Genomic DNA, 23,590 nt, shown 5'->3' with positions numbered 1-23,590 from the left:
AAAAAATTATTAATGCAATTACTTATATGTAGAAATCCGGCTGAACCTTTAGTCAAATTTGAAATAAAACTTTAAATACACCTAATTTGTTACACCATTAGGGCAATTCGAATTTCTTAGAATGCCAATCGACCTAAAAACTGAGGCGGCGGTGTTTCAAAGGTTTGTAAACAACATTTTCGAAGATCTGATAAGGGATAACAAAGTCATTGCTTACATTGACGACATCATGACCGCCAACAAGGACACTGAGGAACATTAAAAAAACATTTAAGGAAGTGATTCTCAGATTAGCTCAAAACAAATTGGAATTAAGAATGGATAAATGTAAGTTCTTTCAGACAAATATTAATTATTGAAGTAAAGATACAATCCATTCAAAGATTCCTAGGCTCCAGAACTACGACTATGAGGTCATAAATCGTCAAGATAAAAGGATGCACAATGTTGATGCTCTTAGCAGATGCTAGGAAGCTAGGAATCAAAAAATTCAAGAAAATTAAAACTAATTGAAGAAGAACGAAAATAAATAAGGAAATGAGGAACGAAATAATTTACAGAAAATGTAAAGATGGCAGATTATTACTTAATGTTCCCACATTATATATTCTATATAAGTATCACAATGAGGTTGGACACATAGATAGACACATAATGTTAGATGTCATTTGTAAATCCTATTGGTTTCCCAATGCCAAAGACAAATGTTTAAGCCATATAGAATATTTCTTATATATTTCTTCAGGTAGGGAAGTTGTTTTAAATCCAGGAGTTTGAGGATTTCGTGTTGGAGTTCGATAAAGACTTTTCGCATATAAAGATTGCGACTGGATGACATCAGGCGAACGGACAGCTTGAATAGGTCAATTGAAATCTGGGTCCAATGATAGCGAAATTGGTAGATCCGGAGAAAGGTATATATTGGAACACAGTAATATAACAATAACCTTGAGCACGTGTTAAATAATACACAACACCGCAGTATCAAGCAAACTCCAAGCAAAAGGCTGTTTGGCTTAGAGCAAAAAGGAAAAATAGTAGACGAATCAAAAGAAAAGCTAAAAGAGTTGGGCAATACTAAAGAAGATAGGGATTTAGAGAAAATTAGAAGCGAAGCAGAAAAGAATCAAGAAAAAGCTCAAGAGTACAACAAAACACAATGTGATAAGACCGCCAGAAAGCCAACTGAATACAGAAAAAGGAGACTATGTAATGGTAAGCAATTTCGACAGCACATCAGGCATCTCTAAAAAATTGATTCCGAAATGCAAAAGTCCATACGTGCTTTCAAAAGTATTAAGAAACGACAGATTCTTGTTGGAAGGTTTGTATGTATCCCGTAACCCGTACCAAGGTGTCTGAAGCATTCAAAATATTAAACATTGGATAGGCAACAAGAAAAAAACGAACACACAATTAAACACTGATAATAAAAACAAACAAATAGATATACTATGTAAAGATCAAAGAAAAAAATATTAAAAAAATAATTTACATCTACAAACAAGCAATGTAAACCATGATCAGGGGATCGGCTGGTCAGGACATCCGAGGTGTGGTAGGATGGAAACTCAAAAGGCTGTACCATGCAGTTGCATAGTTTGCGGTAGTTATAAGAATTATATGGTCATCACGGTCCTACCAAAGACACTAGAATAACAAGATGCGTAACGGCCATAGATTGGTTTTGCATTATGCAGCCACTTTTTTGGTGATGGCCAAAATTGCTCTCTTTCCGCTCGCTCACGCTGAGAACGTAAGAAATCTAAAAATAGAATTTGCTTGCTTGTGTGAGTAAAAACGATAAAAACGTAAAGACGATTTTCGGCCGAAATCAATTCTGATCGAAGAAATTAATTTACATTGTACATATTAGGGTAGTTTTTTGCCAATTTCGTAGCAATATGATAAAATAAAATAATTATAATTTAATTATAATTTTTTTGTCTATCAGCTATCACAGTCCACTTACAATGCTTAAAAAGCAAAACTTTTATAAGTTTGTTTAAAAGATCTGTTCTATGTGCATAACATTCATTATTTTTATAAAACCATAATGAGAAGGCACTACTTTCATTTGTGCACTTAATGCATTGCTCAACAATAAATTTTTTTATACACATTTCCTTTTTATTATTTTTAAAAATATTTTCGAAAGCTTTAATGTGTATTTTGCAAATATTAAAAAATAAATCAGATGGTGCCTTTAATTTCCCGAAGTCCGATTCTATTGAGTAGTTTTTCTCATGTATAAAAAGCTCTGATGGAGCTGTTAAATGCTCGGTTTCTTTTAAAATTACCGATCTGCAGTTATCGCAACTGGATTCCTTAGCAATATATCCAACAAAATATCTACTGGAAGTTAATTCAATGGGTTATCTATATTTTGGTCAAAGTACCACTCATTGTCTTGCACGATTTTGGAAAATGATACAGAGTATCCTTGTTGCTGTATTTCTTTTTTTTCAATGAAAGGCTGATATATTATCGAATCGAACTCTATTGGCAACATAACATCATCATCTGATTCGCAATTAGACTTTATTGAAAATTTAAAAATGTGTAGAGATATGAGCTTGGCAATGAATATAATAAATTCGTTAACTGGAGGATTTCTGCAGTTACCACCTTTTGCTCAAACGCACGCAAATATATTTTCAAGGGGATCCTGGTTAACTCTACTAGTTAAAAAGAAAAAGTGGTCTATGTGATCCTTAAACAGATCTTCGACGAGTCCAAATATAGCTTCAGTAGTTTGGATCAAGACATCAACACAATATATTTTATTTCCGTGATATTTAACGCTCTTTAGGTATTCCTGCATTTCCTTCAGTTTGTTCCAAACTCGATTGTTAACTTGAAGCGCGCTTTTCATGGGGTTTTTATCAGTTAATACTCTGCTATTCAGGCAATCAAAGTAATCATTAACTTTTTGGACAAATGCAGCCGTAGAAGCTACAACTTTGGAACTATTTCGATGTAATTGCTTGTTTTGGTTACAAGTCTTAATTGCCGCTGCAACAGTGTGGCTAAGTGTTTGAGTTGCCAAACATTAGCTCAAATCTGGTTGGATTAACGTGACTCCTTGTTAATTTAGTCATTCTCGTTACTGATCCATAATCTAATTCGTAAACCTCTCGAATGACATCAAAGTCATTCCCCAAAGACTAGTCCGTCAGGGGTTTCAAAATTAGCTTTCAGAAAATTATTCTTTACAGACTTGAAAAGATGCGGAATGTCATATAACATATAATATTTTTTATTATTTAAGGTAAAGTAAGGTTTCTCATTGGTGACTTCAAGTAGTGAGGTATATTTTCTACTGTTTCCTCCTTGATCATATACAACACCCCTTACTTTGAACCGAATATTGTTTCAGTCATTATAATATTTTTATAAATAAGACTTTTTAAGCAATCGCCTTTTATATTCGTTTCGGCCACAAAATAGTTTAATATAAATTGAGAAATAAATATTTCATAAAAATAATACGAAGTAGAAAATAGAATTATTCTAGTGTCTTTGCTTTGGTCATATCTTGAGGCACGAGGTGCGGACACAAGCACTCAACAATCATTGCCTTATTAATTTTTGATGACAAATATTCTAATATAAAGTAATTTTTGAAATTTATTTTGTTATGATATGTACATGGATTTGGCTTTTTCTAATATATTTTCAAATAATAATAACGTTAAGGCAATGCAAAACAAGAATTTTTCGGATAGTGCCAATTGATAAAAAATAATACAGATTTAAAGAACTTCTAAGGTGAAGGGCATATTTTGTCAAATTTACAATGCATGAGCATACGTGTGCACACATATAGTTGTCTGCTATCACTGTATGCGTAGAAAAGAGCTGTTCGCTGTAGCGCTCTCCGCTCTCTAAAAAATTCGAGAGAGCCCGGAGCCACCTCTAGAGCGAAAAAATCGTGTGCCAAAAAATCGTATGGCGTTACGCATCTTGTCATTCTAGTCTTTGGTCCTACATATAATCTAGCATTAAACAATAAGAAAAGAAAGCGCCAGAAGCGGCACTCGGTAGTGAGCATTTCAACAGAGAGGCCGTAGTAAAATAAGTTTAAGGACATCATCACGACTGTAGCACCGGTTCAGTCCTTTTTTTCAGCTCCCAGGCAGCGACTGCCAAAGTGAATTATTAATATTCGACTTGAGGTAAAAATTAAAATCTTCTAAAGATGCCACAATTCATAATCCCTATGTACTGAAACAAAAACCTCCATATGCTCTTTAGTCCTTGCACGCTCACCGGGACTGCCAGTCAAAGTTTGACTTTGATGAGCAGGATGTGAGGCCAAGTCGCACTCCCTTCCTTCAATGTAGTCCATGAGGGCTTCGATGAGTAGGAAGTGGAGTCCATGGGGGCTCCTCCTCCACCCTTTAGTCGCCTTTTACGACAAGCTAAAAGCGTAGTAGTATTCTAGTAGTGAGGCAGTATTCTGCGCCCGCCACCACACAGGACGCCGCCTGTTTGGGTTTAGCCACCCACTCTGTTGTCCGTCTCGTCTGATCGGACTCGCTTCATCATATAATGATTAGGCTGTGTCCCAGCTCCCATGCCTCGCTGTTCGCCAACATAGCCGCGCACAAGCCACTAGGGCTGAACGGGGTACCTAACAGCGTCTTTAGCTGCTCCCTCTCCACCGCAAACCTGTAGCAATGCATTACCACATGCTCTGTTGTTTTCTCACAATCGACGCAGAACAGGCATTGGACTGACTCTACATGGCGGAACCGGAGTAGATGGGCCCAAAAGTAGCCATGGTTCGTGAGTAACTAGGTTAGGTGGTAGTGTTGGCACTCTGCCCAACCTGGCAACTCAGGAATGAGTTGGTAAGACAACCTCCCACCGTCGCGACGTTTGCCACCTGTTCTGCCTCTCACCCAGCAGCCACTTGTGAGCCTCTAACCAGAAAGCGCCTCCCCGCATTATGCAGAGAGCCTTGATCTTCAGATCAATTGGCGGCAAGCCTGCCACAGCTAGTCCCGCATCTTCGGATCTAGTCCTGAATCCTCTAATGAGCCTGAGGGCCGTTAACCGTAGCACCGCTCCTTTCAGGTATAAACCCCAGATAGCAGCATATAGCAGCAAAGCCTTTGCTACCGCCACCAGCAGATTTCTGGCCGGATATCTTGGTCCACCGACGTTTGACATTGAGTCTAGCCAATGAAGAAGCTGTGATTGCTGCCTTCTTGCTGGCGTAACTCGCGGGGTCCTTGAACGATAGTGTGTGGTCTTTCATAACACCCAGGTACTTAGGGAGTCTTGGGAGGTCACCTGTGTCCCATTGACATAGACTACCATATTCTCCACACCTTTCCTGCTGCTTAGTAGAACTGCCTCGGTCTTGTGCGCCGCTATTCTCGGCTTTCTCGCTCCAGTGGGTGGGTCAGAACTGGGGAGTATAAATACGCTTGATCGATCCTAACAAGACGAGGAAAATGGAATCGTAAGAGACAAATTAATTGTTGGCTTCAAATATAATCCGCCCTAGCTGTTACCCTTTTGCAAGGCCAATTAAAAAGAAAAATAGCTCGGATAGACATAGCATGGATTATCGTGCGTTAACTGCCAATTCAGTGTCCGAAAAATATCCCTTACCACCATTAACGAAAGTCTCTAGTTTACGTGGGGCGAGGTACTTTTCGTGTCTAGATATGGCTTGCGGTTTCCACCAGATTCTTTTGCTCAATTTACTCAATTCAAATTGAATCGAACGAACGGCATTTGTCAGTCAAGAGTGATTTTTAACTATGCCTATCGGCTTGAAGGATGCACCCACTGTGTTCCAACGCGCGAGATAATGAAAGCGTTAATATCGTTTTCATGGATGATTTTTTGATTACTGCTCAAACAAAAGAAGATTCTTTCGTGAGATTGAGAACAGTAATGCAAATCTTATCACAGGCTGGCAGAAAGAAGCGTTTCCGACTATATAAAGTAAATATATTCTTGATCAGAATCAAGATCAGGTGTGGTCACGCCCACACATTTGTAAAAAGTGTTGATATTTTTTCATTTTTTTATTAATAAGTTTTCTTACTCTAACTCCCTAAAATCGCCCACACCTGCCACGCCCAAATTATTGAACAATTCTTTTTTTCAAAATTTTATTAGTCCTGTAAATTTCTATCGACTTGCCAAAATACTTTTTTACAGTAAGACCGCCAAAAACTGTCACGCCCGCATTTTGAAATATATTTATTTTTTCATAATTTTATAAGTCGTGTACATTTTGATCGACTCGCAAAAAACTTTATTGCCACGCCCACTCTAACGCCCTGAAGCCACCAAACCGGCCACACCCACACTGCTAAACAATTTTTAACTCTTTTCTTATTTTATATCCCCAATATTTATCGAAATCCCAGAAAAATTGTGAAATTTCGAGTTCGCATTCCCACTTGCTGAGTATCTGATGGTCGGGGAACTCGACTAAAGCATTCTCTCTTGTTTTGTGTTGATTTATAATATATGATTTTTCATATATGATGATGCATATGTTGACTGCTTCGCATTGATATTTTTGCTACCGCTATGAGCATTGTAACGAGTAGACAATGGATATTACAAAAATTTTCTGCTTTTAGTCATGTAAAAGTAATGTGTTATAATAAAAAAAATTAAATTTAAGATTTTAAAAACTCCAATATCAATGTTAATTGATTTACTTAATGTTTACTTACAGTTAAAGTTTAAAAGATGATTTCATGCTTAATTAGTAATTATATTATAACCATTCTGGTCCTGTGTACAACATCCTATATACACGTTTGTTCGTCGTTAAATGACCCATACGCTATATTGGGAATAAACAAAAAGGCAACTACATACGAAATAAGAGAAGCTTACAAGGAATTAGCTAAGAAATGGTAAGTCTGCATAACAATTGCGTCATAAAAGTTTAGAATGTTTAAAATTAAATGTTCTTCTATCGTTATATACTGGGTATAATGTTGTATACCCAGGTTGCTTAAGTTAAGTTGCTTTGCAGTAAAAAGGTTATTAATTATTATTATTTATATCCCTTATCGTAGAGTATTATATTCGTTTAAAAGTATGTAAACAAGAGAAGGAAGTTAGTTTCCAAATATTTCAAATGTTGTTGGTAGCTGCATACCTTATTTAAACATTCTGCGTTATATATTTTTATAATTTTGTATATCTTGTAATATTCTGTCGATTTGTCAAAAAACTTTTTACCACGCCCACTCTGACACCCAAAAACCGCCCAAAACTGCCCACACTTTTGAAAAATGTTTTAATATTGCTTAAAATTTTTGTTAGTCTTTCAAATTTCCATCGATTTGCAATGCCCAATCTAACGTCCACAAAGCGAAACGACCACAATTCGATCTTTTTTTTATTATATTTTCAATTCCAACCGCTGATGCAAAAAGCGTGACATTTTTGAAGCGCAAGGCGGCGGCCGCAAGTGGAACGATTAGCGGACTTCTGCAATCATTTCGTTTAATGAGCTTGCTCTTCGAGTGAGGTTGGAGCTGATCGATGAGCTCCAACAAACAATTAGAAAAGTTAGCGATGAGCTCGAAGAACTTGATTTTGATGAAACCGAACGTGACTTGGCTTAGAAGTTTGATGACATTCTTGTAACTCTTAAATCCTCTATAAGGGGGAAGATCTTAAAGGGCGGCTCGCAAATGCACTTTTCCACTTAACTTTCGATGACGACATTGGTCCGTTTGATTGAGGCCCCATCAGCTTTCACTCATAAATAGGGCACCGTCGCTGCCATCTCTTGAACTTCCAAAATCGCTGGAGGCTATGCTAACTTGGTCAACATGGGTCCACCCACCAGCACGCTGCCGTAATCCCAATTGCTTCAGGGCGGCCAGGGTCAGGCACAGGGTGCCAGTGGCGCTCCGGAAAGCGTTGGACCGGACAATATATCGCATGAAAACGAAATAAGCTCCTCGGGACCATTCCAGAAGATTTTGTCAAATTTACAATGCAAGAGCAAACGTGTGCGCACATGCAGTTGTCGGCTGTCACTGTATGCGTAGAAAAGATCTGTTCGATGTAGACCTCTCCGCTCTCTCGCTCTTGAACAAAAATTCGAGAGAGCCTGGAGCCACCTCTAGAGCCACCTCCACGTTGTACAAATCGTGTGCCAAAAAATCGTATGGCGGCGTTACGCATCGTTATTCTAGAGTCTTTGCTTGTACTCTCTCTGCAGCTCATTATCATTCGATTTTCGTTATTTATACATATCACATTGATGCAAAGTCTTATTCTCTGAACACAATAAAAATAGATCGTTCATAAATCGTTAATAAAAAGATTATGAGCTTAAAATCCTATTGGAATTTTCCTTCTCCTACTTGTTTCTTTTCTTAAACGCAATCCAAAAGCCCACAAGATTGACTGTTTTGCGTGCCTTTACTGTGTCTAGGTATTTTGCTAGCTTGATTGTGAAGTTGGAGTCAGTCAGAAACTGAAATTTAAAGAAGGTAGTTCAAAATCCAGGAAACACAAGGCCACAAGGCTTGAAACAGGAGGTTGCAATGTTTGAGTCTGGCCATCAGAAGTGTGATCGTCTCATGTACACTTTTAAAAACGCAGCATAGCAACCTGATCGACGTTTAGAATGCAGTAAAAAGTGCACAGTCAACGCGAGGCGTAAATAAATTCGTCATACTGCCAAAATTCAATTCCTATTCCGTTGGCACTAGTGCAGCTGCGTGGTAAGCCACGGTGGACCTCATTCTCGCAGAAAACCCACTAATGGGCAGTGCTCTGCTTGTTTCCATGAGTAAATCACAAGTTTGCTTTTCTGGAATCACGTGGGTCTTATTTGAGGAATTGTTTTTGCAACAATTCGAAGGCAACGAAACACCTGCACCTACTGTTTTAATGGAAAACGGCGAGTGATTTCCCTGTATGCAAGACACTTAATAACAACACTAAAAGCAAAGTGGAACTCGATGCCTACGGAACGCGGTGTCGGTAGTTCTAGCGCACACGGCCTATATCGACACAAGACTACAACGAACTGTTTATACAACCAACATCAGAACACGTGACGAATTGCAGAATGAGTTGCGGGAATTTGCTTTTGCTAAGAAGAAAGATTAAAGATTAAGAAAGATTAAGAATAATTCTGCGGCCAAAAGATAACGTGTTCACGCACCCATTATTTGCCTTTAACGTTGCTAAGCTACAAGAATGATCCAACTTAAATTCTGGACGTTCATCTGATTCAAGGACCAAAACAAATACCTGCTACAAGTGTGGGGCTTCTGGACATATTGTTTCTGCTTGTTCTGAGAGAAAGGAATCGGCCACTCATTATAAATTCGATGAGAGGGGTGTAAACTTGTGCCAGGTGGCCGACCCAATTGGTCCTTTTTTTATCCGGTTTTTATATTTCTGGAGCCGAATGTTCGCAAAGAATTTGTATCTGATAGACTTTCGGGAACAAGAATAAATAATATCGTTGTTTTAAAGGGAATAGGAAATAATTTAGTAATAACAACTATGCATATATAGTCTAATGTTATAATCAATTCTTATTCTCTTGAAGTAATTTTTCATGTTGTTCTCAACAGTCACATAAATTATGACATTATAGTCGGGCGTGAAATTTAAGCTCAACTTTTGAATTATACACGACAAAATCTGGGTTTCCGAAAAGCCGAGTCACAACTGGATAGTAGCAATACGCTTGATCGATCCTAACAAGACTGTGCGTAGGCGGCAATCGGCAATATCGGCTTAGTATCGCGGAAATTTGAATCGTAAAAGACAAATTAAGGGAATTGTTGGCTTCGAATATAATACGCCATAGCTGTTAGCAATTTGCAAGCCCAATTAAAAAGAAAAGTGTCTCGGATAGACTTAGCATAGGTTATCATTAGTTAAATGCCAATACCGTGTCCGAAAATACCCCCTTTACCCCTTATTAACGACCAAGTCTCTATGTTACGTGGGTCGAGATATGGCTAGAAGTTTGCACCAGATTCCTTTACTACCAAATTAATTCGAACGAACGGCATTTGTCACTCCAGAGGGAATTTTTGACCATGCCTTTCGGCTTGAACAATGCACCCCCCGCTGTGTTATAAAATCGTTAGGTGACCTTGCGCACTGCTATGATATCGTTTACATGGATTGAAGAAGAATCTTTCTTGAGATTGAGAACAGTATTGGCTGGCGTTTCATTTAATGTGACTTCTTTAATGTTAATTCTTAAAATAAGTAGGTGAGTATCTTGGGTTTCTTATTAAGGATGGCGAAATTCGGCCCAATCCACGAACCCTCGCTGTCCGATATTAAAGTGAGTCAGCTCATAGGCTTTGCTACAAAGTAACAAAGTTCTCTGAAATAATGAAATCGCTTTATGGGCTTACATGTTAAAACAAATTATTAAAATGGGAACCAAAACATGATCAAATACGTCAATGCGTCATAACAAGCACAGTGTCACCGAGTAAAATCGTCTAAGTCTCGCTCCCATTCTTATGAGCTCGAACCGTTAGCCGTATTTAATTAAATTAAACATTTCCGACTTATTTGCATGGTCGTCATTTTACAGTTTATAACGATTGTAACTCCTTAAGGGCTACAAGAATTATGGTTGACCTTACACCAAGTGTGGGCGTACAAGTTGGTGAGATCCAACTAGAAAAGAGCTTTGATGTTGTTCAATGAGGTATTCCAGACATTACTAAAGTGTTGAGTTACCAGCGCTAATTGGTAAACCAGTTAATATTTGGACACATTTGTCGCCTGGTGATCCAATTTTGGTGAGTGTTCTTAATACGTTATAGCATGCGTGTTTGGGAATTCTCTGCCTATGGCTATTTAGAGTGTTAAAGAAATATCCTCTGTCACTAGTTTGGACACTTAAAAAAGGGAATTCTTTTAGATGAACCATGATATAAACTCCATTTAATTTTGAACATTATTGGTACACAAGAGGACGTGTGATACTCAGGAAGACTGTGTCGCATCGATGCTATCATTGATTTTGTTAGTCGTTAAATACCATTACTACTGAATGATTATTGTTATGTCATCATTTATGAAGAATATAAAATAAGGAATAAGTCGTTCTCATTTATCCTCTGCCTAATTGTGCTTCCTCTTACACACGATCCACAAGCCCAACTAATTGCACAGCCTCAGTTCGACAATGCGTTAGAACGATACAAATATAGTGTGAATAAGAACTGATGCGCCAATACCAAGTGACACCAATAGACGCGTGCCCTTACTGTGTCTAGTATAGTGATAGCATAATTGTGAAGTTTCAGTCAGTGCAAAACTGAACAGTTCAAAAGAAATCAATAAACACAAGGCCACGTCCGGGTCTGTTTTTAATCTTGTATTCTATTTTTCTTCGATTTGTTTCGCTTGTAGTCTGCTGAAGTTTCTCTATGTCCGCTACACCAGGAATCGAAGTTTAACCTCACACACTAGTAGTTTCTTAACTTTGTTCAACTCAGTGTGTAATCCTACTTTTCGCACGACAATGAATAGCTAAATTTCCCACTACTTCCCATTTGACCTGTCTGCCCTTGACTTCTCTCGCATTCCAGCCTTCTTCGCTATGCAGCTCTCCTGCACCCTGATTTGTGGGGAGTTTTTAGACTCCTCACATCTCAACCTTCCATCGGAAGTTTTTGAAAAGTTTGGTGGTTTTAGACGGTCCTCCGCCTCTGTATCTCCTCGCATAGGCAGCTCCCGCGTTTCTCCTCTCGTCGACCCTGCGCCTATGGTTTTTACCAAGACAGTTTCAGCCTAGTATAACCTGTCGTTAAGCGTCTTGACGTGGAATCTCGATCCTTCATATACAACACTCCGAACTCCTCTCGTCAACCTGGGACTCCATGATCGCAGCGCCCTATACCGATTTCCTGCATTGCTTTGACGCCAACTGCTGATTTGCTTTGTCTTTCTCCACATCAGCTTTATGCTGTCATCCTTGCTCCTGATGCTGGGAACCACCGCTATGCATCCCTGCCTACGCTGTCAGTGCCCACTCGTCGTCGTCGGTGCGGTTGCGACCTGCTTTTTCTGGCTCGAACTCCTCCTGCGCGTGTGTACCCGTGGTGCTGTCGCGACCTGCTCCTCCTGGCTTCTGCTTCTCGCTCGAACTCCTTCATGTGTTCAACAGTTGCGAGTTTCAATAAAATCCTTTGGATTGATGTCGGTCCTTTACATGCTGGCGCTTTGATCAAGACAATCACGTCGGGCGACACAAATCTTATGAGCTCTATGTTCCCCTGGAGTTACTATATATTGCGTACCTGAGTTACAGAATCTCCTTAGAAGTATTTTTAATGGTTTTGTTATGAGATTCATATGAAAGGATATCAGAATACAATTGAGCTAGATTGCTACGCAAGCCTGATAAGAGATAGTAAGTCAAGATGTTAGTTTTTCGATGAAGAGTGGAAAGGGGAAGAGGAGGATTGTGCAGTGGTTGATCTCTTTCACCACCATACTATCCGACCATAAATTACCAGAGCATAAGGTTGAAAAAAGCTCATAAAGGACAATTATCTTGAAAAAAAAATGTCTCTAGTGCAAGAAAAGTTATATAGGCTTGATATACAAGCCTTTTTTCTCATCGGGCATTCGTGGTCCTGCTCCCTGAGGGGTTTCTTAATTATATCTTGTAGCGAAAATTCTCATTGAATCTGCTTTCCGTACTCTTTGTAGTGCTGCCAGTCTTTGAGTCCTAATATGAATGAGACTATTGGCTTCTATAACCAGCTTAAAATGCTTGTTGGTAATGGACCAGCTCTCCTTGTAGCTTTGTATCTGTTTACCATGTGGGTAGAGCTGAACTATCCATATATACGGAGTTGCCCAGATCGTCTCGGCAAGTAATCCTGATTAAGATTATTTCCACTAGGCTCCGAGTTTTTTATGGCAAAAATCCTTTGTCCGTGCGTAAAATGTGACTTTATGCATTAAAAATGAACATGTTTATGGTTTGTATGTTGTATTTCCTGCATTTTAATAAACAAATATCTTAAGTTTTTACACATGCTACTCGGATGAACATATAATTATTAAATCTTCCTTAAATAGGAATGCTTCGGGGGATCTAGTCATAAGTGTTATTCTTTGGACAGACTTAGGTGCTATCTTAGACCAACAAAATGTAGTAAAACGTAAAGTCGAGACATGAAAAATATTTAGCTTCCAGTTGATTCAAAAATATCATTAATTCTGGGTAAAGGAAATTTATCTAAAATTAAGGTAATACTTTTTATGTCAATGAAACCTATTTCTTTTTCTCTGAGGTTAAAACTATTTTTTTCCGAAATAGGAAAAGGGGACTGTGGAATTTCATTTCTTCCATTTCTCTTATTTAGTCGATAATTTACTTTTGCATAATTTTTTTAGTTAGGAACTAAACTATTCCGTATCGATCATATGGTTTACAAAACTTTACTAATATCATATCATATAGAAATTTTGCGAATTCGATAAAGCGTTCGCAGCATACGTAGATACCTGCTTGTATCTCTTGGGATTAATATATTGTTGTCTTTAATGGTAGTGATATGTAGGTGTATGTTATTGGAACATGGATCGGAAACTTGACTTGATGTTGGGTCACTCAGCTGCTTACAATTTGTTTGTATTAGGGTTATTCCGTTTGCTCAGCAATAATGTATTTTCTTACTTTCGCTTTCGTAACCCATGCCTATGCGCATCGATGCCGAATTTCGCTGTAGCCAACTTAAAAAAAATAAATTTATTTAAAATCTCTTAAATCGATGAACTCGTTTCTTAAAAATAGCTAATAAAAAAACTAATTAGCTCAACAGGTGGGTCTGTTTTAATAAGGTGAATGGTAATACTCCAGCACATTATATTGGGGAATACTGTTTTACTATATTCAAGTTGTTTGGAATATTATATTAATCTGGATGAATATCAATTGATAATAGTCTATTATATTGTGTAACATTTTGTCTGATACCTTCGATAGTAATTTGGTTGTCAGTTTGTATTATTGTATTGAATTCTTTTAAAACTGAAAAAAATACGCCTGCATTGATTAAAAATGGTAATAATTTGGCTACGTTAAGAAATGAGAAAAACGTGTTTAAACTGAGATTGATGGAGTAAACCTTTGGGTTATCTATGTTGTGTACCTGACAGTTTTGCGAATTGGTTAAAAATACCCTAACGTAGTTAGGTACAAGTTTCCACATGATCTATTATTATATGTATGTATTGCATATTATAATTCAATTACTGCAATAATTACCGGTTCTGTAGTTGTAGATTTTGGACATAGACGTTGCGCCCACTCTAACGTCCACAAACCGACTGAAACTGCCACGCACACACTTTTGCAAAATATTGTGATATTTTTTCATTTTGCAAAAAAACGCGCTAAAACCGCCCAAAAATGCTACGCTCACATTTTTGAAAAATTGTTGGATAATTTTTCATAGTTTTATTAGTCGCTTAAATTTCTATCAATTTGTTAACAAACTTTTTGCAACGCCCACTCTAACGCCCTAAAGCCGCCGAACCGGTCACGCCCACACTCACCCAATATCACCCAATATAACCCCGAAAATGAAATGATGAAATATCGCGTTCGCATTCACAATAGCTGAGTAACGTGTATGTGATAGTTAGGGAACTCGACTATTGCATTCTCTCTTACTTTGAAAATAAGAACATTATAGCTAATATAGGATTAATAGAGGATTATTAAATAAATTGTAAGATGAGCATTTTACAGCAGACAATTGCCAACTTTAAAGCAATCCTGCTATTATTGTCCAAATTGTAAAATTTAAAATGGTTTCCAAAGTTGAAGGTATTAACATAGATATATATTTTTTTTATCTTTAATTAAATGAATCTAATTTTTTTTGTGCATTGAACCTCTTTTATATGTTTTGTTAATGTTTTATTTAGATTTTTAGTTAATATTAGTAAAGTTTTGTAGTTCCTGTAGTTCCAGACGTGCATGTACAAAAATAGACGTTCGCTGTTTTTCAAAAATTCTTTCTATTTATACGCGGCCTTGAAAATTGTGATATCTTCTTCGGGTGCAAGATATTGTGATTCCATATAACTCTTAGTATTCTTTTTGGTTAGACTTATTTCACTTAGTCATCCGATGGGAAAAAGTTAGTTTTTAGCATAGGAGAAATATGCATACCCAATTAAATTATAATTATGGCTTATTCTTTTTAATATATTACAGGCATCCTGATAAAGTTAAAAATGATTACGGTGCCGAAAAGTTCATACAAATTAAACTAGCTTATGAAATTCTAGCTGACTTGGATCGACGACGAATTTTTGACCGGTATGGAGTATCGGATATTAACTCACAGTATTTTCAGAAGAAACATGATTATAGTGAATATAATCGCTTTACATTAAATCAGAATGATGATGATTTTGGACAACGATTCGATATAAAACAAGACATTGCATTTTATCAGAAGTTATCAATAACAGAAAATTACTTTGAGAAAATGATTTTATCAAAAAATGCAAAAAAAGTGCACGTCGTCATGTTTTACAATGATTGGTGTTTTAAATGTACTCGAATTGTTGATGCCTTCAAAAAGATTCTTGAACTACTTCAGCCAATAGGTATTTATTCATTTTGAAAGTGTCATCTTACTGTTTATTACTTTTTAAGGTATTAACTTTGCAACGGTTAATGCAGTGCATGAAGAGTCCGTTTTTCGAAAATGTGGCGCCAGAGAAGTGCCACAACTGGTTTTGATTTTAGACAATCAGTATTTCTTATATCGCGATCATAGCTTTACCCCACAAAAAGTTGTTGGTAAGTTCTATTTAGCTTTAATCACTTTATCACTTAAAATAAAATTTGGTACTTTCGTGTTAGAAAAATAAGGTACAATATACATCTAATATGTAATATGATATATGTAAATTATTGTTGTTTTAAAATAAATAATAAATTATTTCTAATGGACATAGAAAAAAAGTATTGCATTTGTAGTTTTCTACAACATCTGCGTTGCTATGTAAATTATTGTTGTTTTAAAATAAATAATAAATTATTTCTAATGGAGATAGAAAAAAAGTATTGCATTTGTAGTTTTCTACAACATATGCGTTGCTACAAAAATGTTTACACACATTTTTCAATTTATTTTCAAAGATATTTATAAAATTATTACTGAAAATAAAAATGTCAAATCAAATAATTATTATAATTATTGTTACAAAATATAACTAAAAAATTAAAGATAACGATTAATTCGAGACTCCCGACTATCAGATACCCTAGTGAAAGCTAGTGAAAGTGCGAATGAAAATTTCAAAATTTTTTGTACTGTATGGTGAAATTTGGAAACAAATAATAATAAGATGAAAAAAAATGTTGAATAGTGTGGGAGTGATAGTTTAGAGGGGGTTGTGGGCCTTAAAGTGGGTGTAGGAAATCTCATTTGAAAACCTATTAAAATATACAAGACAAATGAAAAAAATTCTTTAAAAAAATTTTAAAATGTTCAGAAGTGTGGCGTGACAGTTTTGAGCAGTTTTTTATACTTATCAGCGGCCGTACACGCAATACAATTCAACTCAATTTAAGAATACAGACAAATATCTAAAAAAAAAACTAAATGATCTTCAAGCAAAACTTTACCAAGACATAAAAAACATTTTGACACATCTCAAAAACGTATATCAGGACTAAACGAATCTCGGGAAAAGCTGATCCGCCTTGAAGAATGCTAACTTCCCGTACCCATAATCGCTCAGTGTATTGTGAATTTAGGTGTTTTTTTTTTTTTGACTTAAGGTAGGAAAGTGAAATCTTCTAAAGATACGATCTATCGTCCGTAGGTGGCATGCACGATTTATAAACTATAATGGGATTGTGGCTACGTACTAAAACAAAAACCTCCGCGTGCTCTTCAGTCCTTGCTTGCTCACCGGGAGTGCCAGTCAAGGTATGACTTCGGGGAGCAGGATGTGAGGCCAAGTCGCACCCTTCGCCTTTAACGACAAGCCGAAAAGGCTGAGGTAGTATTCTTCGCCCGCCACCACGTGGGACGACTGTTTGAGCTTAGCCACCCACTCTGTTGGCCATCTCGTCTGACCGGACCCGCTTCATCATATTAATGATAAGGCTGTGACCCAGCTCCCATGCCTCGCTGTTCGCCAATAAAGCCGCGAACAGGCCTCAAGGGCTGAACGGGGTACCTGCCAGCGACTTTAGCTGCTCCCTCTCCTGCGTAAACCTGGAGCAGTGCACATGTTTAGCTGTTTCTTCACGACCGACGCAGAACAAGCATGGGCTGACTCTACGTGGCGGACCCAAGTAGATAGGCCCGAAAGCAGGCATGATCCGTGAGAAACTGGGTTAGGTGGTAGTCCAAGAATTTGTGTTGGCACTCTGCCCAAACCGGCAACTCAGGGATGAGCTGGTAAGACCTCCTCCCCCGTCTCGACGTTTGCCATCTGTTCTGCCACTCACCCAGCAGCCACTCGTGTGCCTGAGACTGAGAGCCTTGATGTCCAGATCAATTGGCGGCAGTCCTGCCAGTGCTAGCGCCGCGTCTTCGGATATGGTCCTGAATCCTGTAATGAGCCTGACTGCCATGGACCGTAGCACCGTGCGCGCTCCTTTCCGGTATGAACATCTGTGCAGCGTATAGCAGCGAAGCCTTTGCTACCGCCACCAGCAGTTTCCTGGCCGGATATCTTGATCCACCGACGTTGGGCATGAGTCTGGCCAATGAAGAGGCTGTGACTGCTGCCTTCTTGCTGGCGTAATTCACGTGATCCCTGAACAATAGTCTGTGGTCTATCATTACACCTAGGTACTTTAGGGACTCTTGGGCTATCTTCCTTAGCTTGTTGGTTACGAGCTTAAAAGCAAGACCCCATGTTTCTCTGTCTACGCTATCCCCCAGTTCCTTATTCCTTGAATTAAAGCGTTTCCTTCTATAAGGCTCTATGAGCTTCTCTATGCGCCGTTATCCTAGCCCTGAGGCATTCAGACCGTAGGTGACATTGGGTGGCACAGGTGGTTCGGGTTGTACCTTTTAATTCGTTGGCTTGGTTGCATGGCAACATCTACCAAGCATATTCATGAGGTCAGCCGCCATACTCTCTTCATCCCCATTTGGGATTTCCAGGGATTTCCAGAGAGAGACCGAAGGAAATCAGAGCGTGGTCGCTCAGCGTTACGACGACATGGGTCATGCAGTTATTGTTAGCCACTAACCCTCTGTTGATAAAGGTAACGTTATCGTCGCCCCTATCGTTGTCGTCGGCTTCCGTCCGACGTTCAGCAGTATCAGGTCCATAGTTTCCATAGCGTCTATACAGCTCGTCCTCTGGGGTTGGATACACTGCTGCCCCATTCCACTGCCCAGGCACTAAAAACACCGGCAATGATCTTCGGGCTTCGCCCTCTCGCATGGCCCACAAGCACCGCCAGAAACTCCTCGAACTTATCGGGGCCGTCGCTGGGCGGAGCATAACAGCTGTACATATGCACGTCTCTTACCTTTGGGGTGCAGAAAGTTCCTGAATGTGGAGAGAGCTGCAACTCTTGATAGCTACTTTACCCGACTCGTCTAGGATCATGGAGGATTGTCCCCTTCCAGGGACGTAAGGTTCGCTTAGGAGCATGATGTCTACATTGCGCTCCGCCGCAGTTCTGAGCCACGAGGCTCTGAGCTACTGGGCAATGATTGACATTGAGCTGGATTACGTTAATATGGACGTCCGTTATGGTGGCTTTTAGCTTCTTTTGGGCTCGCTTTGTAGGTCGGTCTCGCTAACCTACCCGTCGGATGGTTTCTGTCCTCCTCGCTGCTGCAGATCAGTCATTTTGGTGGTGCCCACGCTAACCGTATCGAAGACATCTTTCTGCCCTATCAGTCGCCTTGCAGGTCTGTAGCATCTCGTCCTGGGTTATGCGCCCACCCAACGGTATTGGGAACGCATGCAAAAAAGTATGTCCCCTTTATCAGTGCTGGCGGCGGGTAGATTCTTATTATATTTTAGACTTATATTATATGTGAGTAGATCGATCTCCCGGCGCAGATGAGCTGAAATAACAGCGTGGCCTTTTCCGCGAATACTTTGCAAATGTACGAACACACAAATACTTTCACCTGAATTTCGAATCAAACGACTATAACAGACTCTTTTTCTCAAATTTAACCCAAAAATTTAAACGCGCACTCTCTGAAAATGTACACATCTTGAGAAAATAATTAGATTAGGTTAGAATAAATAATATAAAGATATAAATATTAAATACTAAAAAAAATTCAATTTAAATAAAAATTAAAAATAGAAAAGTAATGTAAAATTAATGTGAATTATTGTAAAGCATTATAATATGCAATATAAACATAAAATCATTCACTATTCAACATTCAGTGTAGAATCGCAGTTCGGTAATTTTTCCCGCCGAAGTAGGGTTAGGTCAGACAGAGATCATTAAGAATTTTTATATATATTTTTGATTTTTCATGTTTACAATTAAAACACTCCTCCCAACCCTGTTATTTTCGCCCGCGTGCTTAATTAAATTAAATGCACATCGCAGGGTCTACGGTTGCTTCTTAAGGCTTCGGTTATTCGATGGGAAGGGTGCTCCACTAGACGGCCTGACTCGGCTCTTTTCTCTCTTTCTGCCCGCCTAAAAAATTAGAGCCTTCGCGTCAACTAATATATCACTTTTCCCGCGATATTCACTAACCTGTGTCTGCCCCACTCGAACCTTGAGGAAAAGCATGAGAATTTGCTGGTAGCGAAACACCGTTGTAATTGTGTGCGAGGATTGACTGGCCTACTCCACCGGTGTTTCGCGAGCAACAAATTCGTATGCTTTACCTCTTCTTCTATAACTGTCTACCTTCCGAATATATTAATTTGCTGCCTTCGATTTTGTATGCTAGCTCCTATATTCTTATATTCGCGCCATGCGGAGATTTTGTCAGATTAAATTCCCGCCTGGAAAACATACACTAAAACTTAGACCGCGCACCGTTTTGTAGCGAGGAAAACTCACTCTAACAATATATTTCCGCACTAAAAAAATTTCACGCCCGCAGGTTATAATTTTACAACGACACGAACTAGCAACTACATACAAGAACAATACAAAGCCAGTCTCAAATCCCATTAAATCACCTAACAATGCAACTCACAGACAAACAACTAACTACTATAATCATACAACACCATTCCAACCATCATACAACGCCATGTATCAACCAATTCGCCAACCAATTTCATATATACCACCTCAATTACCCAGAACTAACCCTAATCCGTTTTCCCAATACCAATACCGTCAACTTCACCCTCAACCTAACGTATCTGTTGTAGCTCAACCTAGACCATTGAATCGTCAACATACATTTGACCAGAACCGACCAGGACTTAGTTATTCAAACGCACTAAATACAAGAGAAAATATAACGACCGGTGGACCAGCACTAAAGAGACAACGACCGTCTGACAGTGGACAATCACGTATGAGTTTTGATGAGGCTCATTACCAAGAAGAATTAGACCAAACTCATCAACAGTTCAATCCTTACATGCATTACGGGAATCATCCCCAATATCCTTTCGATCTTTACATGCCTTACGGGCCGCCCCCCAACAACATCCCGATTTATTACATGCCTTACGACCCCCCACAACAACATCCGGTTGGCATACAAGAGATGGCAGAGGCACGAGAAGAGCCAACTGAACCTCCTATGGAATTAATAACAGAAGCTGAAACGGCTGAGAATTTTCGGCCCCAAGCCTCGGAACAAGCCAATTCATAATTATTAAACACAAAGGACTCAATTTAAAATGCTTAATAGACACAGGCTCAACAGTAAATATGGCCACTCAAAATTTTTTCAAATTACCAATCCAAGAGATAGCAAAGAAAATAAACTCAAGTAATGGCCAGTTCATTGCACAAAAGAAAGTAACGTTACCCAAAAATAATCTTTTCCCTAAACCATACGATTTTTTGATATATCCTTTTTCAACTAAATACGACTTGATTTTAGGACGACAATTACTTGACGAGGGAACTACATCAGTAAATTACGGACCCCGTACAGTTACAATATACGGACACGTGCACGAAATGATCGATGCCTTCCTTCCTTCAGAAGAAATACATATTCAAGATACACAGAATAATTCCTTTAGGCTAGACCACTTAAATTCCGAAGAAAAAGCAAAATTGATAACCCTCCTAAAAGAATTCCAGGACCTTCAATATAAGAAAGGAGACCAGCTCACATTCACTAATAACGTAAAACACACTATTAGAACATCCCATAATGACCCAGTATGCAGAAAGCTTTACGGATACGCACCCGGACTAGATACCGAAGTAGAAAACCAAATAAAAGAAATGTTAGATCAGGGAATAATCCGAGAAAGCAATTCCCCTTATTGTAGCCCCATTGTAGTAGTACCCAAGACAACAGACACCTCCGGACAGAAGAAATACAGAATAGCCATAGACTACCGTAACCTCAATGAAGTAACAATAGCAGACAAATACCCAATACCAAATATGGACGAAATCTTAAGCAAGTTAGGAGGATGCAACTATTTTACTACAATTGACTTAATCAAAGGGTTTCACCAAATAGAAATGGACCCCGAGTCTATCCCCAAAACAGCCTTCACAACTAAGACAGGGCATTACGAGTATACCCGTATGCCATTTGGACTGAAAAACGCCCCAGCTACCTTCCAACGATGTATGAACGATGTACTTCGTCCACTATTAAATAAAATCTGTATGGTATACTTGGACGACATTATTGTATTTTCAGCTTCCTTAGAGGAACATCTTCAATCCCTTAGAGCAGTCTTTCAAGCATTATCTAATGCTAATCTAAAACTCCAATTAGATAAATGCGAGTTTTTAAAACACGACACATATTTCTTAGGACATATGGTTTCTCCAGAAGGTATAAGACCTAACCCGGAAAAACTACGAGCAATAGAAAATTACCCCCTTCCTACTAAGCCGAAGGAGATAAAATCATTTTTAGGACTCACAGGTTTTTATAGAAAGTTCATACCCCATTTCGCACAGATTTCAAAACCCCTAACAACATGTCTTAAAAAGGACAAAAAAGTCGATAGTAAAAACCCGGAATATATTGAGGCATTCAAAAGGTTAAAACTCCTTATTTCTAACGATCCCATACTTCGATCACCAGACTTCAAGAAAAAATTTGTACTCACAACAGACGCTAGTAATGTAGCTCTAGGAGCAGTACTTTCTCAAGATGGTCACCCCATAAGTTATATTAGCAGAACACTTAACGACCATGAAACAAACTACAGTACGATTGAAAAAGAACTACTAGCTATTGTTTGGGCAACGAAAACGTTTAGACACTATTTGCTAGGTCGACATTTTGAAATAGCAAGTGATCACCAACCGTTGTGCTGGTTGCACAAGATGAAGGAGCCCAACGCTAAATTAACAAGGTGGAAATTCAGACTTGCAGAATACGACTCTTCTTCTATAACTGTCTACCTTCCGAATATATTAATTTGCTGCCTTCGATTTTGTATGCTAGCTCCTATATTCTTATATTCGCGCCATGCGGAGATTTTGTCAGATTAAATTCCCGCCTGGAAAACATACACTAAAACTTAGACCGCGCACCGTTTTGTAGCGAGGAAAACTCACTCTAACAATATATTTCCGCACTAAAAAAATTTCACGCCCGCAGGTTATAATTTTACAACGACACGAACTTTTCACGACTTGACTCCACGACTATTTTATTAGAAAAGAAATAGAACGGAAACTCAAGCCGGGGTCTAGGCAATCGGTGGAAATCACGATCAGCTAAGTGTAACTCTATTTACGATAACCAAATTATCCCAAAACTTTCCGGGTGCAGCTGATAAAGAGTCTAGTATATTCCCGATGCATAATATTGCATTTAAAATGACCCTAAATTAGAATCTTTTAGCTGAGTGCAAGCTTCATAATGTTTGTCTATTAGGAGGTTCCTAACAACGCCGCTTCAATCGCCACTACAATTACAGACATACTTTTCAACGAGTATAGTATACCCTTCTAATCTACGAATACCGGATATAAATATTATACAATGGAAACATCATACTATACTATATATACTATACTTATATTTAAGAATATAAAATATTATATATAACATTATGTCTTATATTTAGTTTAAAATCTTTATCCAAGATTTATTGATTTTACGTAGCGACCTTTATTATATAATGTATTTAACTTTTCTAAATGAAATTTAAATTTTGTTGCAGAATTTATACGCAAAAAAATACCATTTAATGTTTTCAAACGCATCGAACATGACAATTTCAATGATTTTCTGGGAGGATGGAGTGACAACAGAGCAAGGGCTTTAATTTTTGAGCCTCGAAGTTTAACTAGGTTACGATACCTTCTAACCGCCTTTGAATTTTACGACCGAGTTGCATTTGGGTGAGTTACATAAATAAATGTTCTAACTAATAAATAACTAAATGTTCTAAACTAATAACTACATTTGCATATTATCATGACCTAATA

General features: G+C 38.3%; 1 protein-coding gene across 3 annotated transcripts in view; it reads left to right on the top strand.

Moving 5' to 3' along the window:
• The window catches only part of l(3)80Fg (lethal (3) 80Fg), a 215,672-nt gene that overhangs the window by 29,250 nt on the left and 162,832 nt on the right, over window positions 1–23,590 (top strand). For all 3 annotated transcript variants that reach the window (NM_001015187.3, NM_001015188.4, NM_001276235.1), the window contains 4 exons: window positions 6,713–6,896; window positions 15,236–15,633; window positions 15,683–15,829; window positions 23,323–23,503. In NM_001015187.3, coding sequence (NP_001015187.2) covers window positions 6,727–6,896; window positions 15,236–15,633; window positions 15,683–15,829; window positions 23,323–23,503 — 896 coding nt within the window. In that variant the 5' untranslated portion in view covers window positions 6,713–6,726. The remainder of the gene's footprint in view (window positions 1–6,712; window positions 6,897–15,235; window positions 15,634–15,682; window positions 15,830–23,322; window positions 23,504–23,590) is intronic.

This window comes from Drosophila melanogaster, chromosome 3L (assembly GCF_000001215.4).
Source record: "Drosophila melanogaster chromosome 3L".
In the NCBI taxonomy this organism is placed as follows: Eukaryota; Metazoa; Arthropoda; class Insecta; order Diptera; family Drosophilidae; genus Drosophila; species Drosophila melanogaster.
Note: the sequence above shows the minus strand (reverse complement) of the source record. Positions and strands in the feature narration are given on the sequence as shown.